Source organism: Dendropsophus ebraccatus, chromosome 4, assembly GCF_027789765.1.
Source record: "Dendropsophus ebraccatus isolate aDenEbr1 chromosome 4, aDenEbr1.pat, whole genome shotgun sequence".
Lineage (NCBI taxonomy): Eukaryota > Metazoa > Chordata > Amphibia > Anura > Hylidae > Dendropsophus > Dendropsophus ebraccatus.
The window spans coordinates 122,372,060-122,393,535 of record NC_091457.1 but is presented as its reverse complement, the minus strand read 5'-3'; the positions used below and the strand labels follow the sequence as shown (position 1 = coordinate 122,393,535).

Below are 21,476 nucleotides of genomic sequence, written 5' to 3'. Positions count from 1 at the left end.
TAGTGTGTGTATGGGGGGGGGTTAGATGGGGGTAGTAGTGTGTGTATGGGGGGTTAGATGGGGTAGTAGTGTGTGTATGGGGGGCTCAGATAGGGGGTAGTAGTGTGTGTATGGGGGGGGTTAGATGGGGGTAGTAGTGTGTGTATGGGGGGCTCAGATAGGGGGTAGTAGTGTGTGTATGGGGGGGGGTTAGATGGGGGTAGTAGTGTGTGTATGGGGGGCTCAGATAGGGGGTAGTAGTGTGTGTATGGGGGGGGGTTAGATGGGGGTAGTAGTGTGTGTATGGGGAGGTCAGATAGGGGGTAGTAGTGTGTGTATGGGGGGGGTTTAGATGGGGGTAGTAGTGTGTGTATGGGGGGGGGGTTTAGATGGGGGTAGTAGTGTGTGTATGGGGGGGGGGTTAGATGGGGGTAGTAGTGTGTGTATGGGGAGGTCAGATGGGGGTAGTAGTGTGTGTATGGGGAGGTCAGATGGGGGTAGTAGTGTGTGTATGGGGGGCTCAGATAGGGGGTAGTAGTGTGTGTATGGGGGGGGGTTAGATGGGGGTAGTAGTGTGTGTATGGGGAGGTCAGATAGGGGGTAGTAGTGTGTGTATGGGGGGGGTTAGATGGGGGTAGTAGTGTGTGTATGGGGAGGTCAGATGGGGGTAGTAGTGTGTGTATGGGGAGATCAGATGGGGGTAGTAGTGTGTGTATGGGGAGGTCAGATGGGGGTAGTAGTGTGTGTATGGGGAGGTCAGATGGGGGTAGTAGTGTGTAGTAGTGTGTGTATGGGGGCTCAGATGGGGGTAGTAGTGTGTGTATGGGGGCTCAGATGGGGGCTCAGATGGGGGTAGTAGTGTGTGTATGGGGGGCTCAGATGGGGGTAGTAGTGTGTGTATGGGGAGGTCAGATGGGGGTAGTAGTGTGTGTATGGGGGGCTCAGATGGGGGTAGTAGTGTGTGTATGGGGTGGTCAGATGGGGGGAAGTAGTGTGTGTATGGGGAGGTCAAATGGGGATAGTAGTGTGTGTATGGGGGGCTCAGATGGGGGTAGTAGTGTGTGTATGGGGGGCTCAGATGGGGGTAGTATGTAGGGGGGGGTCAGGTGGGGTGTGTGTAGGGGGCAGGTTTATTGTAGGCAGAGGGGGGAACTTTATTACTATGGTGGGTACAGTAGGTGCTATATTACTATATAGAGGGCACAGCAGTGGGGGCATTTTTACTATGGGGGACACAGCAGGAGCCCTATTACTATATTTGGGTGCACAGCATGGACACTATTACTATATGGAGGCACAGTAGGTGGCATTACTACTATATTGGGGCACAGTAGGAAGCATTACTACTATATTGGGGCACAGTAGGAAGCATTACTACTATATTGGGGCACAGTAGGAAGCATTACTACTATATTGGGGCACAGCAGGAAGCATTATTACTATATTGAGGCACAGCAGGAAGCATTATTACTATATTAAGGCACAGCAGGAGGCATTATTACTATATGAGGTTACAGCAGGAGGCATTATTACTATATGGTGGGCAAAGCAGGAGACATTATTATTATATGGGAGCCCAGCAGGGGACATTATTACTATATGAGATCATAGCAGGGGACATTATTACTATATGGAGGCACAGTAGGGGCATTTAACAATGTGGGATGGCACAGCAGGGAGCATTATTACTATATTTGGGTGCACAGCTGGGGTATTCTATACTGGAATAATGCACAGCAGGGGTATTCTATATGGGGATGCTGCACATCAGGGGGGTTATTCTATATAGGGAGGATGCTGAGCAGGGGGGCTATACTATTTGGAGGCACAGTTGAGGCCTATAATTTATGCAGACACAGAGGGAAGGGGGAGCTACAACTATGTGGGGGTAGAGAAAAGGCCTATGTGAGCACAGATAGGGCATATAGGGCACAGAGGAGAACTAATTACTGTGTGTGCTGGAGCAAGGAGCCTAAAATGTTTTTCCTGGCAGATTCTGAAGAGAAGGGTTATGGCTCCGGCTGAATGGAAAAGAAAGAGAAAAGTGAGCGAATCTGATCAGAGAAGACGTCAACTGTGAGTCACAATTTCAATTTCAATTCGATCATCTGTTTAAAAAAAAGTTACACACACACACATATATATATATATATATATATATATATATATATATATATATATAGCGTGTGTGTGTGTAACGTCACTGCAGAAATCAACTCAGGGGGCCCGTGCCCCGGATGTTTTAAGACCCTAGCAACGCCCCTGACCCTGTGCTTCCTATCCCTATGTACAGTAATACCATGGCAGGCACTATGATGAATGTTTACACTATAGTGGGAAGAGGGTGAGAATGATAAAGGCCTGGGACAATTGGTTTTACCCCTACTGTAATCTATCTTGGAAGTCAACAACTAATATTCTCATTGAAGATCAGCAGATAAGGAACTGTATCAGAGACTATAATAAGAAAGTAGAACACATCTAGTGTTCAGAGTGTTTATATTTATGTACTCCCGGAGGACCCCTTTAAGTGTCCAAACACTACACATTAAAAGATTTAGAAAAAAAAAGCTGAAGAGTAGACCCTGTTGCATCCTCATTACTATTCTATAGAAAACATCTGTCAATCATTCGCAATAAATAACATTTTCAACTACATCCTATTAGGCTTTGAAGTTGCTTATGGTAATTTAGTTACCACATAATTTCTCTATGTGACTGTGGATACTTTATTTCTTTTCTGGATGTGATCTCAAAAACACCAGAGCCCAGAGGGCTCATTAAGTGGCCTTTTTTCATTATGCTGCGGATTAAACAGGCAGGAGTGTACTCTATGATACTTACTTCTGAGCTTAGACTGATACATTCTTGTTTGGAGATATTAATATTTAATTTCCACCACAACAATATATCTGCCAGAGGTGCTGTGTAAATAATGGGGATGTATCTGTGGCTGCCAAGAATATTAATTGCCTTATCAAGGTAAGAGCTGAGGATACAGGACTAGGTTCTCTAAGCTGCTCCTTATCCAGTCCCTGCACAGACAATGCTATACTGAGTTCCATACTCCTTATAATGATAATTACTGGTAACAATGCATTTATTAGATACCTTTATATTATTAATTGGGTAATGGTTAGAATAACCTAAGTGCTGAGACTTATAACAGCCACATGTCTTCAAGGTAAGTGGGACTATGGTGTAGTAAAATAGTATAACTCACTATAGCAAGGATACAACTTGGCTGGCAATACTTCTGTATTGTGGCCTCAGTTCCCAGATTCTATAGAACTAAACTTAAGAAACCCTAGAACTCCCTACTGATCTAAGGGCATGTTTACACGGTCAATAGCTGTGCACTTTTTGTTATTATTATTATTTATTAATAGAGCGCACTTAATTCCAGATCGCTATACAAGCGATAGGGGTAACAAACAGGAACAATACAAGATCAAAACACATTACATGAAGGCAAATGGCAGACTGGTACATGGGGGAAGAGGACCCTGTCTGACCATCCTAGTTTGAAAAGATGAGTTTTCAGGTTACTTTCAAATGAATAAATTAAATAAATTTTAATGTAGAAACCATGGACTTCCTGTTCCCATTGTACATGCTTTCTAGGAATTCACCCAACTCTCCCATCCCATTTTTTTGCTTGGAGTTGTCCTTTAAATTAGGACCCCTGCTGCTTTATTTATTTATTTATTTATTTTTGTTATATTCAGGCAAGTTGACTGTATAACCTAAAGTGCCCAATCAATGAACATTAAATACGGATGTATTAGGTAATAATATATGTTTCGATTATGAAATAATAATAAGTGATGTTAATATATTAATAAATACAATAAAACTAAAGAGACCCAATTACAGGCAAGAGGCTTAATTAAAATATAGAGCTTAGTGAAAGGAAAGCCTGAACGGTTCTGGATAAGGGATGACGGCTGCATCAGTACTGGGATTACCTGACATCTGATGTGGCCTCTATAATTTATGACAAAGATGCTGGTGCCAGATACCAATTATCTCTTCCTCTACCTAATGCAAATACTCACCCTGAATGTTCTGACTTGTGGGTCCCTGGAGCTAACACAACCACTGTAAAAGGCAGAAGGTCACTGAAATGTCAGCAGTATTACTCCAATTATTCGGGATTGTCACACTAACAGATCACCCATGCGTAAAATATTACACATTCGGATAATCCCCAAATAGGTGCGTGCCCGTGTGTTTCGACAACCTGATTTTGTAATTCAGTTACATCAGGTTTATAACCCAAATACCGGACAGAAGATTTTAGTAGGGTTTGTTGATTTTTCTGAAAATAAAAAGACCATACAAAAGTGCCTAAATGCAGAATTAAGATGACTACAGAAATAGTGTGAACAGGACATATATATCATTACTGAATGGTTGTATATTCCATCATTTACTTTTTCCATTATCCACTTTTCCACCATTGTATGTTCTATAGGGCCCAATTACTGAAACTGGGTTGTGTAATACATATATGGCACAGAGCACTGTGGTTGGAACTTTAAACAGTTGCATTGCTTTTTTTATGTAGCAAAAATGTTATGATGCCCTGGTGGTTCGGGAATGGCAGCCAAGACTTAAGTGTGTGCCTGTCCGCCTCACAGTTGCGGACATGTCCTAATGCATGTAAGTAAAGACATTGAATGCTCACGTACACACACCAATCCCTGCTGCTATATGTGAACAATAGTACACTACACTTTGGGAGGTCTCTCTCGTTTCTGTCATTCTACAGGACATTTCGGGAGTATAGACATGTATCTAACACAGACACTTTCTTTTTCATAATGTTTCAGGAATTCACTGCATTACTTATTTTTTGACATTTTATAATGTTTACACATCCCCATCCATCCAGAACCCCTTACACATTCTGCTCAATATCTATCATTCCCAAGTATCTCATGAGACTCTGCCTAGGGACCTGTCTCCAAATGTGAAGCTTTGACCTACCAGACAATTGATTAATATTACTCAGCATTCAAATGTCAAGAGGAGAAACAGATCGGATACAGAAATATTTGACTGGGACTGAATAACCTAATTTAGACTAATGCTTCATATACAGGATTACAGCTGCAGTGTTCAAGCATCCTTCTCATATAATATGATTACACTTAAAGAGAATTTATCCCTAGATTCAAGAAATCACCAGAAAATATATATCATAAGTCCATGAGTCACTCTATGTTCCATTGGACGAGAACCAATATTCCCGTAAGACATATTCATATGTCTTAGTTGGACAAATGGACATCAGAGAAAAGGTCACCCCCTTGGAACTACCTTCTATTAGCCAGAGCAGAAATCCACTAAGAAACAGTCTCTGACAACCATTTGGGCCAGACGTGTACTCAAGTAAACATCATTCCGTACTACAGTTTTTCAGTTTTCTTGTATATTAGAGACCACTATTTTACTTACTGTCAATGTATATTTAAATAGTTTTAGGGAAATATGTATGTACTGTATATGGTTTGGTTTATTATACTAGGATATGACTCTTAGGATTTTATTAAAAAGCATGATAATGATAAAAACTGCTAGGGATAAAAACTTAAAGGGATATTCCATTTATAAGCTGTTACCCTCTAGGACATGTGGATCATAAGCAATGTTGTGCAGACCTGTCAAACTGTTCGGGTTTGGCAACATTTTCCGAACCTGAACTTGAATGGCGACCTAGTGGTTCCTGGAAAACATGGATATAGCCATAGGCATCCAACCTCTGCAGCCGCAGAGGGAATCAGATGCTGACTGTTCAGGTTCGGAGAATGTTGCCGACTTGAACAGTTTTGACAGGTCCGCTCAGCATTTATCATGAGAACACAGGTGAAATGTCCCCCATAATAAACAAAGTACACTACACATACATGGCCAGCCATTTATTATCCGTATGGCTTCTAAGCATTGCCAAGAGATTATGGAGAAAGTTTCCTCCCTGCTCTTTGGGATCTGTCTAGATTGCAGTGGTTGAACCCCATGAATCAACTTGTTACCCCTTAGACTGTGGATTGGGGGTAATTTTTTTAAATGGAAATACCCCTTTAAGCTGTGTATTTTCCCCCATGAATTGGTGCATTGCATTATCGGGTAGCCATCTAAACTGATGCACGACACGTGTAAGTTTTATTTGACTATAGTAAACCAATACAGTCTTCTCTTATTTAAATCACTATAAATGTGTTACTATAGAACCATGGGGCTATATTTTCTCTCGCACAGACCCAGTCATAGATCACTAAAATGAAATCAAGAAGGGGGCATTTAATTAAATTCATACTGTGGGATATACTTGTTACTATGCTTAACATAGCAAGCAAATCAAATAAGCATAGAACTCTGAAGGAATCTATCCCTTATTTATCATGTTTTATAGAGAATTAGGTACACCAAGGTCAATCCTTTCCCCGCGAGAGGAAAATTTGATGAAAGACTAAATTTAAAGTCAAGCCAATGACATGGGGTCACCTCCCTAGGAGCAGTAAACAAATTAGTATCTATTCCACAGCCACCATAAAACATGTAACACAAAAGGATGGAAACCACGACTATCGTAATTCAAGAGACTGGGCGTTAATATTATCAATACATTAACATTACAATTTATTGTTCTGATATGAATTATTTAACTACATTGGAGAAGAGCTGCTATTAATTAAATTGGGGTTATTAAAGAAAAAAGCTTATATCCAACATTTTATGAAATACAATTTTAATTTTATAAACTCATACCATAAGGGAAAAGGGATGGAAGACTGGAAAATGAAGGAAGAACAGAGAAGAAATAATGAGGAAGGATAGAAACATAGAAGGAATGGCTAAAGATCCCCATACACTTTATACCTTTGTTGGCTGTATGTGCTACTCATGGCAGATTTAGTCATTCGATCATCAGTGTCAGGGTATGTTCACACTACAGAGTCCCAGGAGATCACCTGGCGTGAATTCCGCAGCTCGCCCCCGCTCGTGGACACGCGTGTCTCCGCTAATTCCATAGGCTTCATTCTATGGTTTGCCAGATTCCGCCGTCCGCCCGAAGAATGAACCCGCTCGGGACTCCGTAGTGTGGATATACCCTAAGGGTATGTGCACGCTACGGATTCTGAGCGGAGAACTTCAGAGCATAGAATGGAGCCTATGGGATGGGCGCAACTTCAAGTAGGGGGGCGCTCAGCGGAATTCATAGTGTGCACATACCCTAAGGTGCATGGGGCTCTCCACCAACAGAACAGTGCACTGAAAAGAACTTTCTGGCTGCCTTTAAACCCTTCTAGATCGTTCCTGTGTATGGGGAGGACAGTGGCCAGACAGGAGAGACACCTTAATGGGGTTATCCAGCGCTACAAAAACATGGCCACTTTCTTCCAGAGACAGACCCACTCTTGTCTCCAGCTTGGGTGGGGTTTTGCTACTCAGTTTCATTGAAGTGAAGGGGGGCTTAATTGCAAACTGCACCTGAACTGGAGACGAGAGTCGTATTGTCTCTGAAAGAAAGTGGCCATGTTTTTGTAGCACTAGATAACCCCTTTAAGAATGTCTATCACTGGCTAAGGTGGGGTACTGCTGTCACAGACTCAGTGTTGGTATCAGGGAGGTGACACACACACACACAAACACACATATATATATATATATATATATATATATATATGTGTGTATGTACATACAGTGGTATCTAGATTTAAGAGTAACTTGGTTTAAGAGAGTTTTGGTTTAAGAGCTCACAGTTTTTCAAAATTGTGACTTGGTTTAAGAGCATTGCTTTGGTTTAAGAGCTCCCCTTCTGGGGGGGAGGGGGAGCGGAGGAGGGGCATGGTCTGTATAGCGGGGTCTACAGCACTGTACTCTGACTCAGGAAGTCTCCCTCACCTTCCAAATCATAGCAGATCCACTTCAGGCTGGGGCTTACATCAGGGGACAGGACTGTGGAGGTAATCTCTCCATAGCTGTAACCCCTCTCTCCCTGGACAAAGAGTGCTGCTATACTGTGCCCACTTCTGCCCTGCTCATTCCTTCATGCTCCCTGCAGTCTCTGTCCGCCCTTGTGTTTACCTTCCTCTCCATTACTGTACAGTAACTTATAATATCACATATTCTGCTGTTTCTGAATGTTTGTATAATTAGTTTCACATTTTATTCAGAATAATAAATATTTATTTTTGGGGTTTGGAACCAATTGTCTGCATTTCTATGATTTCTTATGGGAAAATTAGCTTTGGTTTAAGAGTGGATTTGGATTACAAGCACGGTCCCGAAACTAATTATGCTCGTTATCTGTATACAGATTCCATTATCCACCCTATTGACCACTATCAGTGACAAAGTAACATGAATGACATGAATGAAAAGTCCAGATTAATAACTTTTTTTTGTAGTTCTATTTTATAGGAGTAACAAGGACAGGTGCACCTGCTGGGCACCATATATAAGGTCCAGTCCCATTCACCTTAGTCATACTGTGTACCCAACTGGTTAAACCCCAGCCACTGGACAGAGTGTGGCCCATACTCACTTTGGCAGATGTCCCAATCAATGCACCACATGCGTCGCTATTCATATTACTTGACTACTTATTTTGCCTTCAGGGTAGGTGTATGGACAGCCCCAGCCTCCCAATGATAACAGATTATAGCTGGCAAAGCCAATACTGCAATGATAAGCTCTAATATTATAAGTGGATGATAATGTTCCCCATACAGAACGCACTATACTTATACAAAACAGAGCTGCTTGTATCCAACAATAAAACTACAAATGCATGCTGCTCCCTAGATTGTAGTAATTCTTTCCACTGGCTTTATTGGCTATTACCCATTGACAGGAGGCATGAGCTGCCTTCTTCATTTGACTAATAGTAGTCGAGCCATATGTAATTTCCTATATATTTTTCAGTATATGTAATACCCCATAAAAACGCTCTCTGAACGCTGCCAAAAGACTATGACATTGAATCCAGGATTCAGTGCTTTATCTTACTAATACAGCGCTGGTTAAACATTCAACAGATTTCTTCACATATGCTTTACTGCCTAATAAAAAAAGAAAATAAGGCTCCCCTTTAAATAAGATACCGTTTTCCTTTAAGATTCATTCTTTTTATAGTTTTCCAGGCTGTGCACCTTATACGATCAGTACTTTATAGCCGTCCGGCATGTATTTTTAATGTTTGCAATTAGGAAGCCAATAATGCCGGCCAATCTGCCACCGTCATGCTATTCCCACTAAAATCACTGATGTGCATTAGCTGCTGCATTATGGTTGATAAAACCTAATAATATGGTCTAGCACCCTGTTCTTGTCTTGAAACTGTTACATTCTCTGTCTGGGAGAAAACATAAGGCTTAATAATGTAAGCGAGATTTCTTTTGGCCTTCTTTCAATTATGAATGATGACATTTTTCACAATATGGTGTTAATTCTTAATTCGACTACTAGTAGACTTCACGGGGATCGCCATACAGCAACAAAAGAACCATAAAGTATATATACCAGCTGCTTTATATACAGAGAAGACATTGATATCAATAATTTAGATGTAGCTCATCTTTGATCTCATAAAATAGGACCTGGTGACCAGAGATGGTGACCTTTGCCAGGTTCAATAGCAAAGCATAAATGTTAACTCCGACCCCTTCTGCTGTTCAGCTTTACGGTATTGGGCTCCATAACAATCTATCTTTATGTAATGCAAAGGCAGGTTCAGTCCAGGTCACCACATTGATCATGAAGGTTGATGATGGCAGAATGGATTAATCCATCACAGAAGGCCCCAATTAAAGATTCAAGTTTATTTGAACATATTAAAGTGTAACTGCAAAGTTATAGGAAAAATGATACAGTCCAGCACTGTGCACAATCATTTTTCTAAATTCACTGTTACAAGGGCCGCCGATAGGGCAGTACAAGTGGTACTGCCGTATGGGGCCCGGACCCTAAGAGACACAGGGGGGGGGGCGGCCCCCCTTTCCACCTGTTTTTGAGCATCCCAAGAAGCTGCGGCCACGCAGCTTCTCGGGATGCACTGATCGCTTTGATGTTCCGCCCGCACAGTGAGCGGGCGGAACATTAAAGCGATCAGAATACAGGAGAAGGACCTGTCAGCGTCCTCCTCCTGTATTCTCTCCCATAGGCTGCCGGCACTTCATACCAGCAGCCTATGGGAGGTCGGGCCGTGACCTCTCCGGCAGGCGTGATGATGTGACGTCATCACGTCTGCCGGAAGTCCCGTCCCTGCGGCTCGCAAGATGGAGCCCGAAGAGGAGGAGGAAGAGCTGCTGCCTGCACAGCGCGGATTAGGTGAGTAGGAGGTTTGTTTTTTTAGGGGCACCTCTGGGGGCATTATTAGTATATGGGGGCACCTCTGGGGGCATTATTAGTGTATGGGGGCACCTCTGGGGGCACCTCTGGGGGCATTATTAGTGTATAAGGGCACCTCTGGGGGCATTATTAGTATATGGGGGCACCTCTGGGGGCATTATTAGTGTATGGGGGCACCTCTGGGGGCACCTCTGGGGGCATTATTAGTGTATAAGGGCACCTCTGGGGGCATTATTAGTATATGGGGGCACCTCTGGGGGCATTATTAGTATATGGGGGCACCTCTGGGGGCATTATTAGTGTATGGGGGCACCTCTGGGGGCATTATTAGTGTATGGGGCACCTCTGGGGGCATTATTAGTGTATAGGGGCACCTCTGGGGGCATTAGTAGTGTATGGGGGCACCTCTGGGGGCATTATTAGTTCATGGGGGCACCTCTGGGGGCATTAGTATATGGGGCACCTCTGGGGGCATTATTAGTATATGGGGGCACCTCTGGGGGCATTATTAGTATATGGGGGGCACCTCTGGGGGCATTATTAGTGTATGGGGGCACCTCTGGGGGCATTATTAGTATATGTGGGCACCTCTGGGGGCATTATTAGTATATGGGGGCACCTCTGGGGGCATTATTAGTATATGGGGGCACCTCTGGGGGCATTATTAGTGTATGGGGGCACCTCTGGGGGCATTATTAGTATATGGGGGGCACCTCTGGGGGCATTATTAGTTCATGGGGGCACCTCCGGGGGCATTATTAGTATATGGGGGCACCTCTGGGGGCATTAATAGTTCATGGGGGCACCTTTGGGGGCATTATTAGTTTATGGGGGCACCTCTGGGGGCATTATTAGTATATGGGGGCACCTCTGGGGGCATTATTAGCTCATGGGGGCACCTCTGGGGGCATTATTAGTGTATGGGGGCACCTCTGGGGGCATTATTAGTATATGGGGGGCACCTCTGGGGGCATTATTAGTTCATGGGGGCACCTCTGGGGGCATTATTAGTTCATGGGGGCACCTCCGGGGGCATTATTAGTATATGGGGGCACCTCTGGGGGCATTATTAGTATATGGGGGCACCTCTGGGGGCATTATTAGTTTATGGGGGCACCTCTGGGGGCATTATTAGTGTATGGGGGCACCTCTGGGGGCATTATTAGTATATGGGGCACCTCTGGGGGCATTATTAGTATATGGGGGCACCTCTGGGGGCATTGTTACCTCATGGGGGCACCTCTGGGGGCATTATTAGCTCATGGGGGCACCTCTGTGGGCATTATTAGTATATGGGGGCACCTCTGGGGGCATTATTAGCTCATGGGGGCACCTCTGGGGGCATTATTAGTTCATGGCGGCACTTCTGGGGGCATTATTAGTGCATAGGGGTACCTCTGGGGGCATTATTAGTTCATGGGGGCCACCTCTAGGGGCATTATTAGCTCATGGGGGCACAGCTGGGAATCCTACATACAGGGGGCACAGCAGGGGATCCTACATACAGGGGGCATCCCACACAACGCAGTTACTATGGGAGCCTACAGGGGGGAGAAAGGAAAGGAAGTTGCTAGAAATGTGCGGAGCCTAAATTGTTTGTCTCGCAGGTTTGTCTCGCAGGAGATGAAACGTATCTGGAAGGACTCATCATGGAGGTCTGGGCCGGATGGAGAGGAAAAGGGAAAGTGACGCCTCAGATCAAAGAAGACGTCACCTGTGAGTCCCTGTATGACACTTTTCTTATTTTGTAGAACATCATTTAGTAGGGGCGCCCCGAGGTGACAGCTACTACATTATCTGTACTCAGAGATATCACTGTGTTATCTGTGGTGTTACATAGGACTGCAGGTGACTACTACATTATCTGTACTTAGAGATATCGCTGTGTTATCTGTGGTGTTACATAGGACTGCAGGTGACAGCTACTACATTATCTGTACTCAGAGGGATATCACTGTGTTATCTGTGCTGTTACATAGGACTGCAGGTGATATCAGGTGATTTCTCCAGGTTGCAGAAGTTCAAACTTCATCGTGCCCTGGTGTGCTGGTGTCTGTATGTCTGTATACATGTGTGCTGGTGTCTGTATGTCTGTATACATGTGTGCTGGTGTCTGTATACATGTGTGCTGGTGTCTGTATGTCTGTATACATGTGTGCTGGTGTCTGTATGTCTGTATACATGTGTGCTGGTGTCTGTATGTCTGTATACATGTGTGCTGGTGTCTGTATACATGTGTGCTGGTGTCTGTATGTCTGTATACATGTGTGCTGGTGTCTGTATACATGTGTGCTGGTGTCTGTATACATGTGTGCTGGTGTCTGTATACATGTGTGCTGGTGTCTGTATACATGTGTGCTGGTGTCTGTATACATGTGTGCTGGTGTCTGTATACATGTGTGCTGGTGTCTGTATACATGTGTGCTGGTGTCTGTATACATGTGTGCTGGTGTCTGTGTGTGAGATCAATTCTAGAGAACTGGCTCACATATCCCATTTTCCCCAGTGGCTTAAAATGTAACCTCTGTTATACAGTTATAAAATTATAGAAACTAAATGTGAACAAGGTGCAATTCAAATAGACACTTACTTGTATAGCTGTCTCTTGTGCTCTGTATGCAGTGCGTTATACTCACCCTTGCAACGTACAATTTATAGCGCGTCTACAAGCCCAGCTGGGCTCATTATGATGGAGACTAAAACTTATACAAGAGTGGGGTAGGGGTTCCCCTGTATTCAGAATGCTGTTGAGTACTAGGCAATGCCCCGTTAGGGGTTATTGAATTTCGAGGGTCTATGCAGAGCAGGATAAAGACACCTCTGCTGCACAAACAGGATCTCCTAGAAAGCGTTCTCACCGCCATGTATTCGCTATCACTGGCTTGGGTGAGCTAAACTAGTCTGCCTGGGGGCAGACTGTATAACTGTATATAACTGTATAACAGAGGTTACATTTTAAGCCACTGGGGAAAATGGGGTATATGAGCCAGTTCTCTAGAATTGACCTGAACCAAATTATACCTCCCAGCAAGGCGTGGGTCGAACACAAATTTTTTTTTTTTTATTAATGTGGGGGGCCCAGACACTTTGGTTGTATGGGGCCCCGAAATTCCTGATGGCGGCCCTGACTGTTACAGCTGGATCTGGATAAGCTGGAGGCTTGGGCTGAAAACTAGCATATCAACACTGATATATGTAAGGTTATGCACATGGGTAGGAAAAATCTGGTCCGTGATTATATACAGACAAAGTATAACACCGGGTGGCGTTCAGCGTGTTCCTGCAGCCGATACTGCTGTATTGGCTGCAGGAACTTTTTTTTTTTTTTTACAATATTACTTGCGGCCACTGTTGGATGTGCCCGCAGATCAATTAACCATTCACTACAACTTAAAGTACGGCTGCCGGCCATACATTGTGTGAACAGCTATTGTTTTGGAGAACAGCACCCAGAAATATTAGGCATGTTATTTATTTTAATGCTGTCAGAACACAGTGGGCGTTAGTGTGCACATAGCCTAAGATGGACATGGAAAAGGACTTGGGATTTATAGGTGACCGTAAAGTTGATTGTAACACCAGCACCAGGCAGCTGCCGCCAAGGCAAATAGAGTCGTAACTGTGCATGTACTTTAAGGCAGTGTTCTCATCTGCTGATAATTCATCTCTCATGTGTCCTTGCTCACTTCCGGGGTAATAAAAGACAGGGCAGGGCAGTGCTGAGCTGAATCAGCTCGGCATCGCTGTGTCTCCCATTACATGTCTCCAGGAAAATCCAATCCCTGGAGACATGTGCAAGCTCAGTGGGAGTGTAAAAAGAGGATCCCGGCTACCTGAGTGAGTCACAGCTAAGCCACCACTCTTAGAGCGGAAATCGTGGTTGGGAACCAAGGCAACGAGCTTTCAACAGTACAGGAAGAGAGAGGCGTCAAACTACAAAAAGAAAGCAATTTTGCATTTGTAAAATTGCTTTCTTTTGCACTCCCTATCACCTAACAAAAGTTTTGGTGATGTCAATACCTCACCAAGCATGTAAATTAATCAAGCATGTAAATACCTGTATAAATGGGCAATTGTCCGTGCTGCTTAGAACTATGCATTAGCACCTGTAGCTAGTGCGAGACCCAATGGCGTACAATCATATTACACTGGGTTTCATGCTGGCTATGGGTGCTGTTGGGATGGAGTAGGAGACTCTGTTTTTGCATGGTTATGAGCAGATGTGAGCGTTAAACCAGCGGCTTCCTGCGTGTATTTTTATGCCAGTTTGAAAATTATTGATTGTTGTTTACAGTGCTGCACTATAATCATTTTCCATATAACTTTACAGGTATACTTTTAAATTCATTCTACACACAAACACTGTTCAACCCGGAGCACCCGCTCGGCCCACCCCTTCCACTATGCGTATTTATATGCATAGCTTGTTACACGCTGCTTCCTGCACATGCGCGGTAACAAGCAGCCTAACTATTCATATATGAATATGCATAGTGGACGGGCCGGGAAGGGCGGACTAGGAGGGCCGAGCGGCTGCTCTGGGCAACACCCAGAACGCTCCCAACATGTGGATTAGCATATACGAAATTATCAAAAAACAGCATCTAACCGGAACAGGCAGAAGTAAGAAGAGCAGCACTGGAGTCCTAAGGTAAAGAGAGGCTGGGTTATATCAGCAGGTTCATTGGCAAGAACCTGCTGATCGTGCCCCCTTAATTAGGTCAAAAGAAAATTCTAGTATATTGGCCTATTTTTTTTCTTAATTCCCTTATATGTTGTACGTTGAGTTAATATTGTGATTTAGGATGTATAAATTATACTATTTACAGAATATTCCACTTGTATACCTTGTTTTATTAAGTTTTAAAAAATCTTTCTGAAGTGCAATAACACTTTTGTCAAGCCACGAATATCTAAGCCTTAAGCACAAGAAACCTGATTCTAGATGGGATAATTAACGTTACGTTAATTTGCAAATGATAGTGTTGATCAATACGATTTGGTAGTATAATAAAGACATAATTTATTGTAAATTAGATTTCCTATTTATACAATATCAATAGGTAATATTCTAATATATATATATATATATATATATATATATATATATATATATATAATGTATTTATGTGAAAGAAAAAAATGTGTGGGGAAAAATTAAAAAGACGAGACACACTAGATAACTGGATTTAAGTGTATCATTACATATTCTGACACTACTAAATTAACACACTCTTTACACACATTAAACACACACTGCGTATACAAAAAACTGGTGGATCTATATACTGTTATCAGAAAAGGTGTCTAGATTTCCATAAAACTGTAGACTTGTGGCTGTTTCTACACTCGCATACATCACAACGTCACATCACATCAACATCAGATGGTCATGGATCATGTACGACAAGTGAAATCTATCGTTAACATACAATGCGTGATATTGACATCACTAATAATAGCAACTAAGCATTCAGTTATTGACCTCAATATTAGAAACACTATACATGTATTTTGAATTTACAAAAATTTACCCAATTTCACCTTGGCCTTAAAACACCCCATAAACGCTATTTTCCATTCCCAGAAATGTTCTGCATGACAGCTGGCTAAAGTAGTCAAATCTTTCTGGCCAGAATGGAGCACGGTACAAGGCTTTATCCATGCAGGGGTAAAAATGTGTGTAAGATGCTGCGCAGTAGAAAAAATAAGTACTGTAATTGTGGTAATATGTGACTTAGGGGGTAGGGGCATACCAATGCCATATAATAGTTAGCATACGTGTCGACGTCATCGTTCCCCAGAGGGTGAGAGCCTTGAAGGACAGAGACTTGCTAGCACCTAACCAGGGTGTGAAGATCATCTTGCGTCTGCCCGATACACTGTGGTGACGTTATTTCTTTTTTGTCTATTTGTATGTTAAAGATTTTTGTCATCTTTATTGTGGAAATTGCAGAAATTATATTATATACAAAGTTGTAATGTCCCATTACTTATTGCATTGGACTTAATACCAAGTTAGCGGCTTGGTTTGGGACTTGGCCACACAGAGTACATAGCACCAGTGGTACTTTTCTATATGCATATAATAGACCCTCTCAGTGAGTCCAATGGTTAATGCTATACACTGGCCATAAGGCACTCCTATGATGTAAAGGCATTAGAGATGAGCGAATCTCGAGCATTCTCGAGTTCATCCGAACCCGAGCATTCGGCATTTGATTAGCGGTGGCTGCTGAAGCAGGATAAAGCTCTTTGGTTGTCTGGAAAACATGGATACAGCCAATAACTATATCCATGTTTTCCCCATAGCCTTCGAGCTTTATCCAACTTCAGCAGCCCCCGCTAATCAAATGCCGAACACTCGGGTCCAGATGAACTCGAGCATGCTCAAGGTTCGTTCATCTCTAAAAGGCATGTTATAGTCCCAGATACAAAATTCTCTACCCAATATACAGACATTTGAATCAGTGGCGTAGCCACCGTGGTTGCAGGGGTCACCACTGCGACCCGGCGTCGAGGGGGGCCCACACCCCACAACCTATCCCCTTCCACTGGCCGCCCTCCGCCGCGGGTTCCCGTCGCATTGATCGATCACTCTTGTGACCGCAAGCAGTGTTTTGCTTGTGGTCACAAGAGTCTGTGTTAGACGGGCCCCCGGTGATGCTCAGCTCCCTGGGGGGGTCCCCGGGATTCCCGGGTAGAACACGCGCCTAGGAGCTGTGTGTGCCAAGACTGTTACTTCCGACTCAGGGAGCACTCCTTGACCCGGAAGTAACATCCCGGCGCACACAGCTCTCTGGCGCGTGTTCTGCCCTGGAATCCCGGGGACACCCCCAGGGAGCGGAGCATCACCGGCTACCCGTCCAACACCACAGAAGAATAGATGAGAAGCGAGCTGCGACGGGGGAGCGAGGTGTTAGGTGAGTTTTTTTTTTTTCTTTGTTTTTATCTGCTCTGCAATTGGCAAATATAAGAAGACAACACAGGGGCATCAATATGGGGGGCATGTATAAGGGGGCAACACAGAGGGGCCATCTATAGGAGGGGGCATGTACAAGGGGGCAACACAGAGGGGCCATCTATAAGGGGGGTACATTAGGGGGATAACACAGAGGGGCCATCTATAAGGGGGGACAACACGGGGGGAGGGGCATCTATAAGGGACAAGACAAGGGGGCCATCTATAAGGGAGGGAGAGCAACATAAGTGGGCCATCTACAAGGGGGCGCAACATAAGGGGGCCATCTCTAAGGGGGACAACACAGGGGGCATCTATAAGGGAGGGGGGGCAACATGAGGGGCCATCTATAATGGGTAGCAACATAAGGGGGGCATCTATAAGGGGGACAACACGGGGGCATCTAAAAGGGGGGCAGAGGAGAACAACACAAGGGGGCATCTGTAAGAGGGACTACACAGAGGGGGCCATCTATTAGAGGAAATACACAGAAATGAGCAATCTGTAAGGGACACTACACAGAGGGGGTATCTGTAAGGGGGCCATCTGAAAGGGGTACTACACAGAGGCGGGGCGTATACTATAGGGGATACACAGAGGGGACCATCTACTATAGGGGGACTACACAGAGAGGGGCTCTCAAGGAGATGCACATGGGGCCATCTATATGGAAGACTGAGCAAGGGGCCAGCTACACAGAGTGGGGCATATACTATAAGGGGGATCACATAGTCAGCCTACCCACTAACTGAGGGTGTAAAGCGGCCATTACAGATGTGCAGTTTGTATAGAGATGAGGATGGTGACAGAGTGAGGAGCCTAATATGTCTGCCTGGCAGATTCTGTGGTTTTGTGGCTCGGAGAAGTTCTCATAATGGCCCAGGGCAGATGGAGAAGAAGATGAAAAGGAAACAATTCTAATGAGAGAAGACGTCCCCTGTGAGTCACCTGATATAACTGCATTGTAATGTATATGGTGTAAAGACCCTGTGTGGAGCTGGGGCTACCTCTATGTAACTGTATGAGGTGATAGTGATCTCTGTACAGTGGATTTTATTCATTAGCAGCGGTGGTGTTAGTCAGTATGTGGTGGTATTAGTCAGTAGCAGCGGTGGGTTAGTCAATATGTGGTGGTAATATTTGTTACTTGTTATCTGGTACTGTGTTTTATTGGTCTTAGTATACTGGATTTGGTCAGTAACAATATGGTGGTGATGGTTGTGGTGTGGTGGTAATATTTCCCCCTTGGAAACTGGTATTATTGGCAATATTGGTCTCAGGATACAGGATTTGGTCAGTAACAGTTTGGCGGTAATATGTATGATGATAATATTTCCTATATACTGGTATTATTGGTAATATCGGTCTCTATCTATCTATCTATCTATCTATCTATCTATCTATCTATCTATCGCATCGCTTGGTCGAGGAAGGGGGGGGCCCAAGTTGAACTCTTGCACCAGGGCCCAAGGGACATTAGCTACGCCCCTGATTTGAATCAAGTCCATGATAAGTATATAACTATATCTATGATTGGCTTCAGCTAGAGTCACACGTAAATTGGAAATTTTGATATGGAAATGCTCATACGCCAACTACATAAATGTGAAAAGGAAACCAATAAAGTCATACCCATACCAAATGTTTATTTCACGGGAAACAGTGGGAAGAGATTTTTTTTATAACAACTCTTTTGACTGCTTATGTTTTTCTAGGACACAACTAGAATTTAGCAAAAAAGATAACATTTGTTCATGGTTTAAAAAAAAAAGAAAGAAAAAAGAGAACAACCACTAAAATATTATGTCCCATATCTCAACATCCTCTTCCAAATCATCTTTAGCAGCTTATACGAACATCAAGATAAGTTTTCACATTCCATCAATATAGAACTCGGGCTACAAGGCCGATAAATTTTATACATTGTACATCACTTGGGCTCTTCAGCCTTAAATAACCAGCTCAATAATAATACTCTATTCTATTTCCCAGAAAGGTTCTTCATAAATCTCCACAATAAATTCAAAGTGGCTTCCACCATTTGCGATTTGTTTAGAATATGGTGAGTGAAGAAAAGTAGAGTAGACCTATTTGTGTGCATATGTAAGACCGGTTGTCTGCCATAGCACATGATGAATACACTAGAAGCCTCTATTTGGCAGACAGTTTAATGGAATATCAATGACACAGTTCTGTAGACTTATAAAGCTTTTAAATAAAAGGACAGTAAATCAAACCTCTGTTGTCCTTGTTTAGAGCACAACAACGTGTGACACTTCCATCATTTTATACATCGACTAAGTCTACTCTCAATGGACAAGTGCATGATATATGGCACCAAACAGCGTAAGTGCTGCTGTGATGCAATACGTGATAAGAAACTATCATTGTTTACACCTTTAAGAAATTACCACGACTTTAGCCAGGGACATAGATACAGAGGGTGCAGACGTAACAGTTGTAGTCAAATCTGGTTTTTAAAAGGACCGCAATGGTCCATCTGCCAAATAAGAGACTGGACTGTAAGGCTGCATCCAGCCAATGTTTTTAGTCTGAGTAAACATCTTTTTTGTGTATTTAGCTCTTTTGGCGGCGTGCGCGTCTCTAAAGGTCCCATACACCTTATACTTTATTTGGTTGTACCTGCCACCCACGGCAGGTTCGGCAATGAACATTAAGGGTGTTGGTCTCTCCCAACCGTACACCAACAAGATATCGGCATGATGGAAAATCACTGCCTGACCACTTCGTTCTGCGTACCAAAGAAACCAAACGTTAATATTACCATTACGTTAACATAATTTATTGTTCTGGTGTGAATTTTTTAACTAAATTGCTGAAAAGGTGCTATTAACTTTATTGAAATTTTTTAAAAAAAGGTCCTGGACACCTTATACTTTAGATGGCCATTCCCAACACTTGTTTGATGATTTCAGTGGAAATAAGAATCGGGCACGAAGGAAAATAACTGCCTGACCCCTTTGTTCTGCATGAGATAAGGTCCTACCAGAGCTCTCTGGCTATGGCTTATCCCTCCCTATAGGAAACACAGGAACGCTCATCCGTGGCAAATATTCCTGGGTATGGGGAAGACGGGAAAGATATTATTGAATATGTATGGCTGTCTTAAGACTACAAACCAGGGAGAAATTCTCCGATCCTGCAGTTATAATCAAATCTTTCTCCTTCATCTGATTATATAGGCATAGACAAAATGGAAGGAACTAATACACAGCTTTAGGATCAGACTACACACAGGGTTTTTTTGTAGTCTACCATCATAGAGAAACATAAATTTAAGAGCTGTGTACATTAAATGGTACTGTATTAGATTTTTAGCAGGTATTCCCAATGTAAATTAAAAAGTGGACATGTCCTTTAAATGGTAAGTGAATAGCCTTAAAGATTTGCAAAGTTCATCTAGCATTATAATACTGCACAGCCAACCACATTTACCTACAGTATATGTTGTTTCACTCCACTATTCACAATAACCTATATATACTTCTATATCTTAAACACAATAATGTATACATACTTCTTTACATTTACATCTACAGTGTGTGCACACTGTTCCTACACTTTCAATAGGTAAATGAATACAGTACATAGGAAGAGAATACAAAGAATACAAAGAAACACTCAAAGCTGTTCGAAAAACATACAACGATCCAGGTACCAAGACTAAACACATCCAATGCATTAACTGGGATGTATATTCAATTGTGTCAAGTTCAGGGTTCTTTGGAGCGCGATGTCTGCACCCCATTCATATAATACTGTGAATATATTAATAGCATATTCCAAGGCACCCATGTCGGAGTGTATATAAAGGTGTGGGTTTTTTATTACTCACAAGGCACTGCATGGCGATAAAGATTATCTCGGATTATTTGCTGCAGTTCATGATCAGGGGACGCTTTCTGGAACCTCTGGTTTAGATAATGCCTCAAATCCTTGTTCAGTCGACTTCCTAATAAAAGAAAGAAAGAAAAAAGCACCGGAGAGGTTATTGACAAAAACAATGAAAATTGCCAAACATAATTATATTAAAGGGCTTGTCCAGAATAAACTCATAATCAACTATGCTGCCAGAGATTGTGGAAAGCATAACAGGGATGTCTACTTGTCCCCCTCAGCCAAAGCTGCCAGTTACCAGGCTGCCCATAGTCTTCTG

At 43.1% G+C, this 21,476-nt stretch overlaps 1 protein-coding gene across 7 annotated transcripts in view; it reads right to left on the bottom strand.

The window, feature by feature from the left end:
• The window catches only part of MAGI1 (membrane associated guanylate kinase, WW and PDZ domain containing 1), a 432,174-nt gene that overhangs the window by 219,790 nt on the left and 190,908 nt on the right, over window positions 1–21,476 (bottom strand). For all 7 annotated transcript variants that reach the window (XM_069966917.1, XM_069966921.1, XM_069966920.1 and 4 more), the window contains exon 2: window positions 21,156–21,272. In XM_069966917.1, the coding sequence (XP_069823018.1) occupies window positions 21,156–21,272 (117 nt within the window). The remainder of the gene's footprint in view (window positions 1–21,155; window positions 21,273–21,476) is intronic.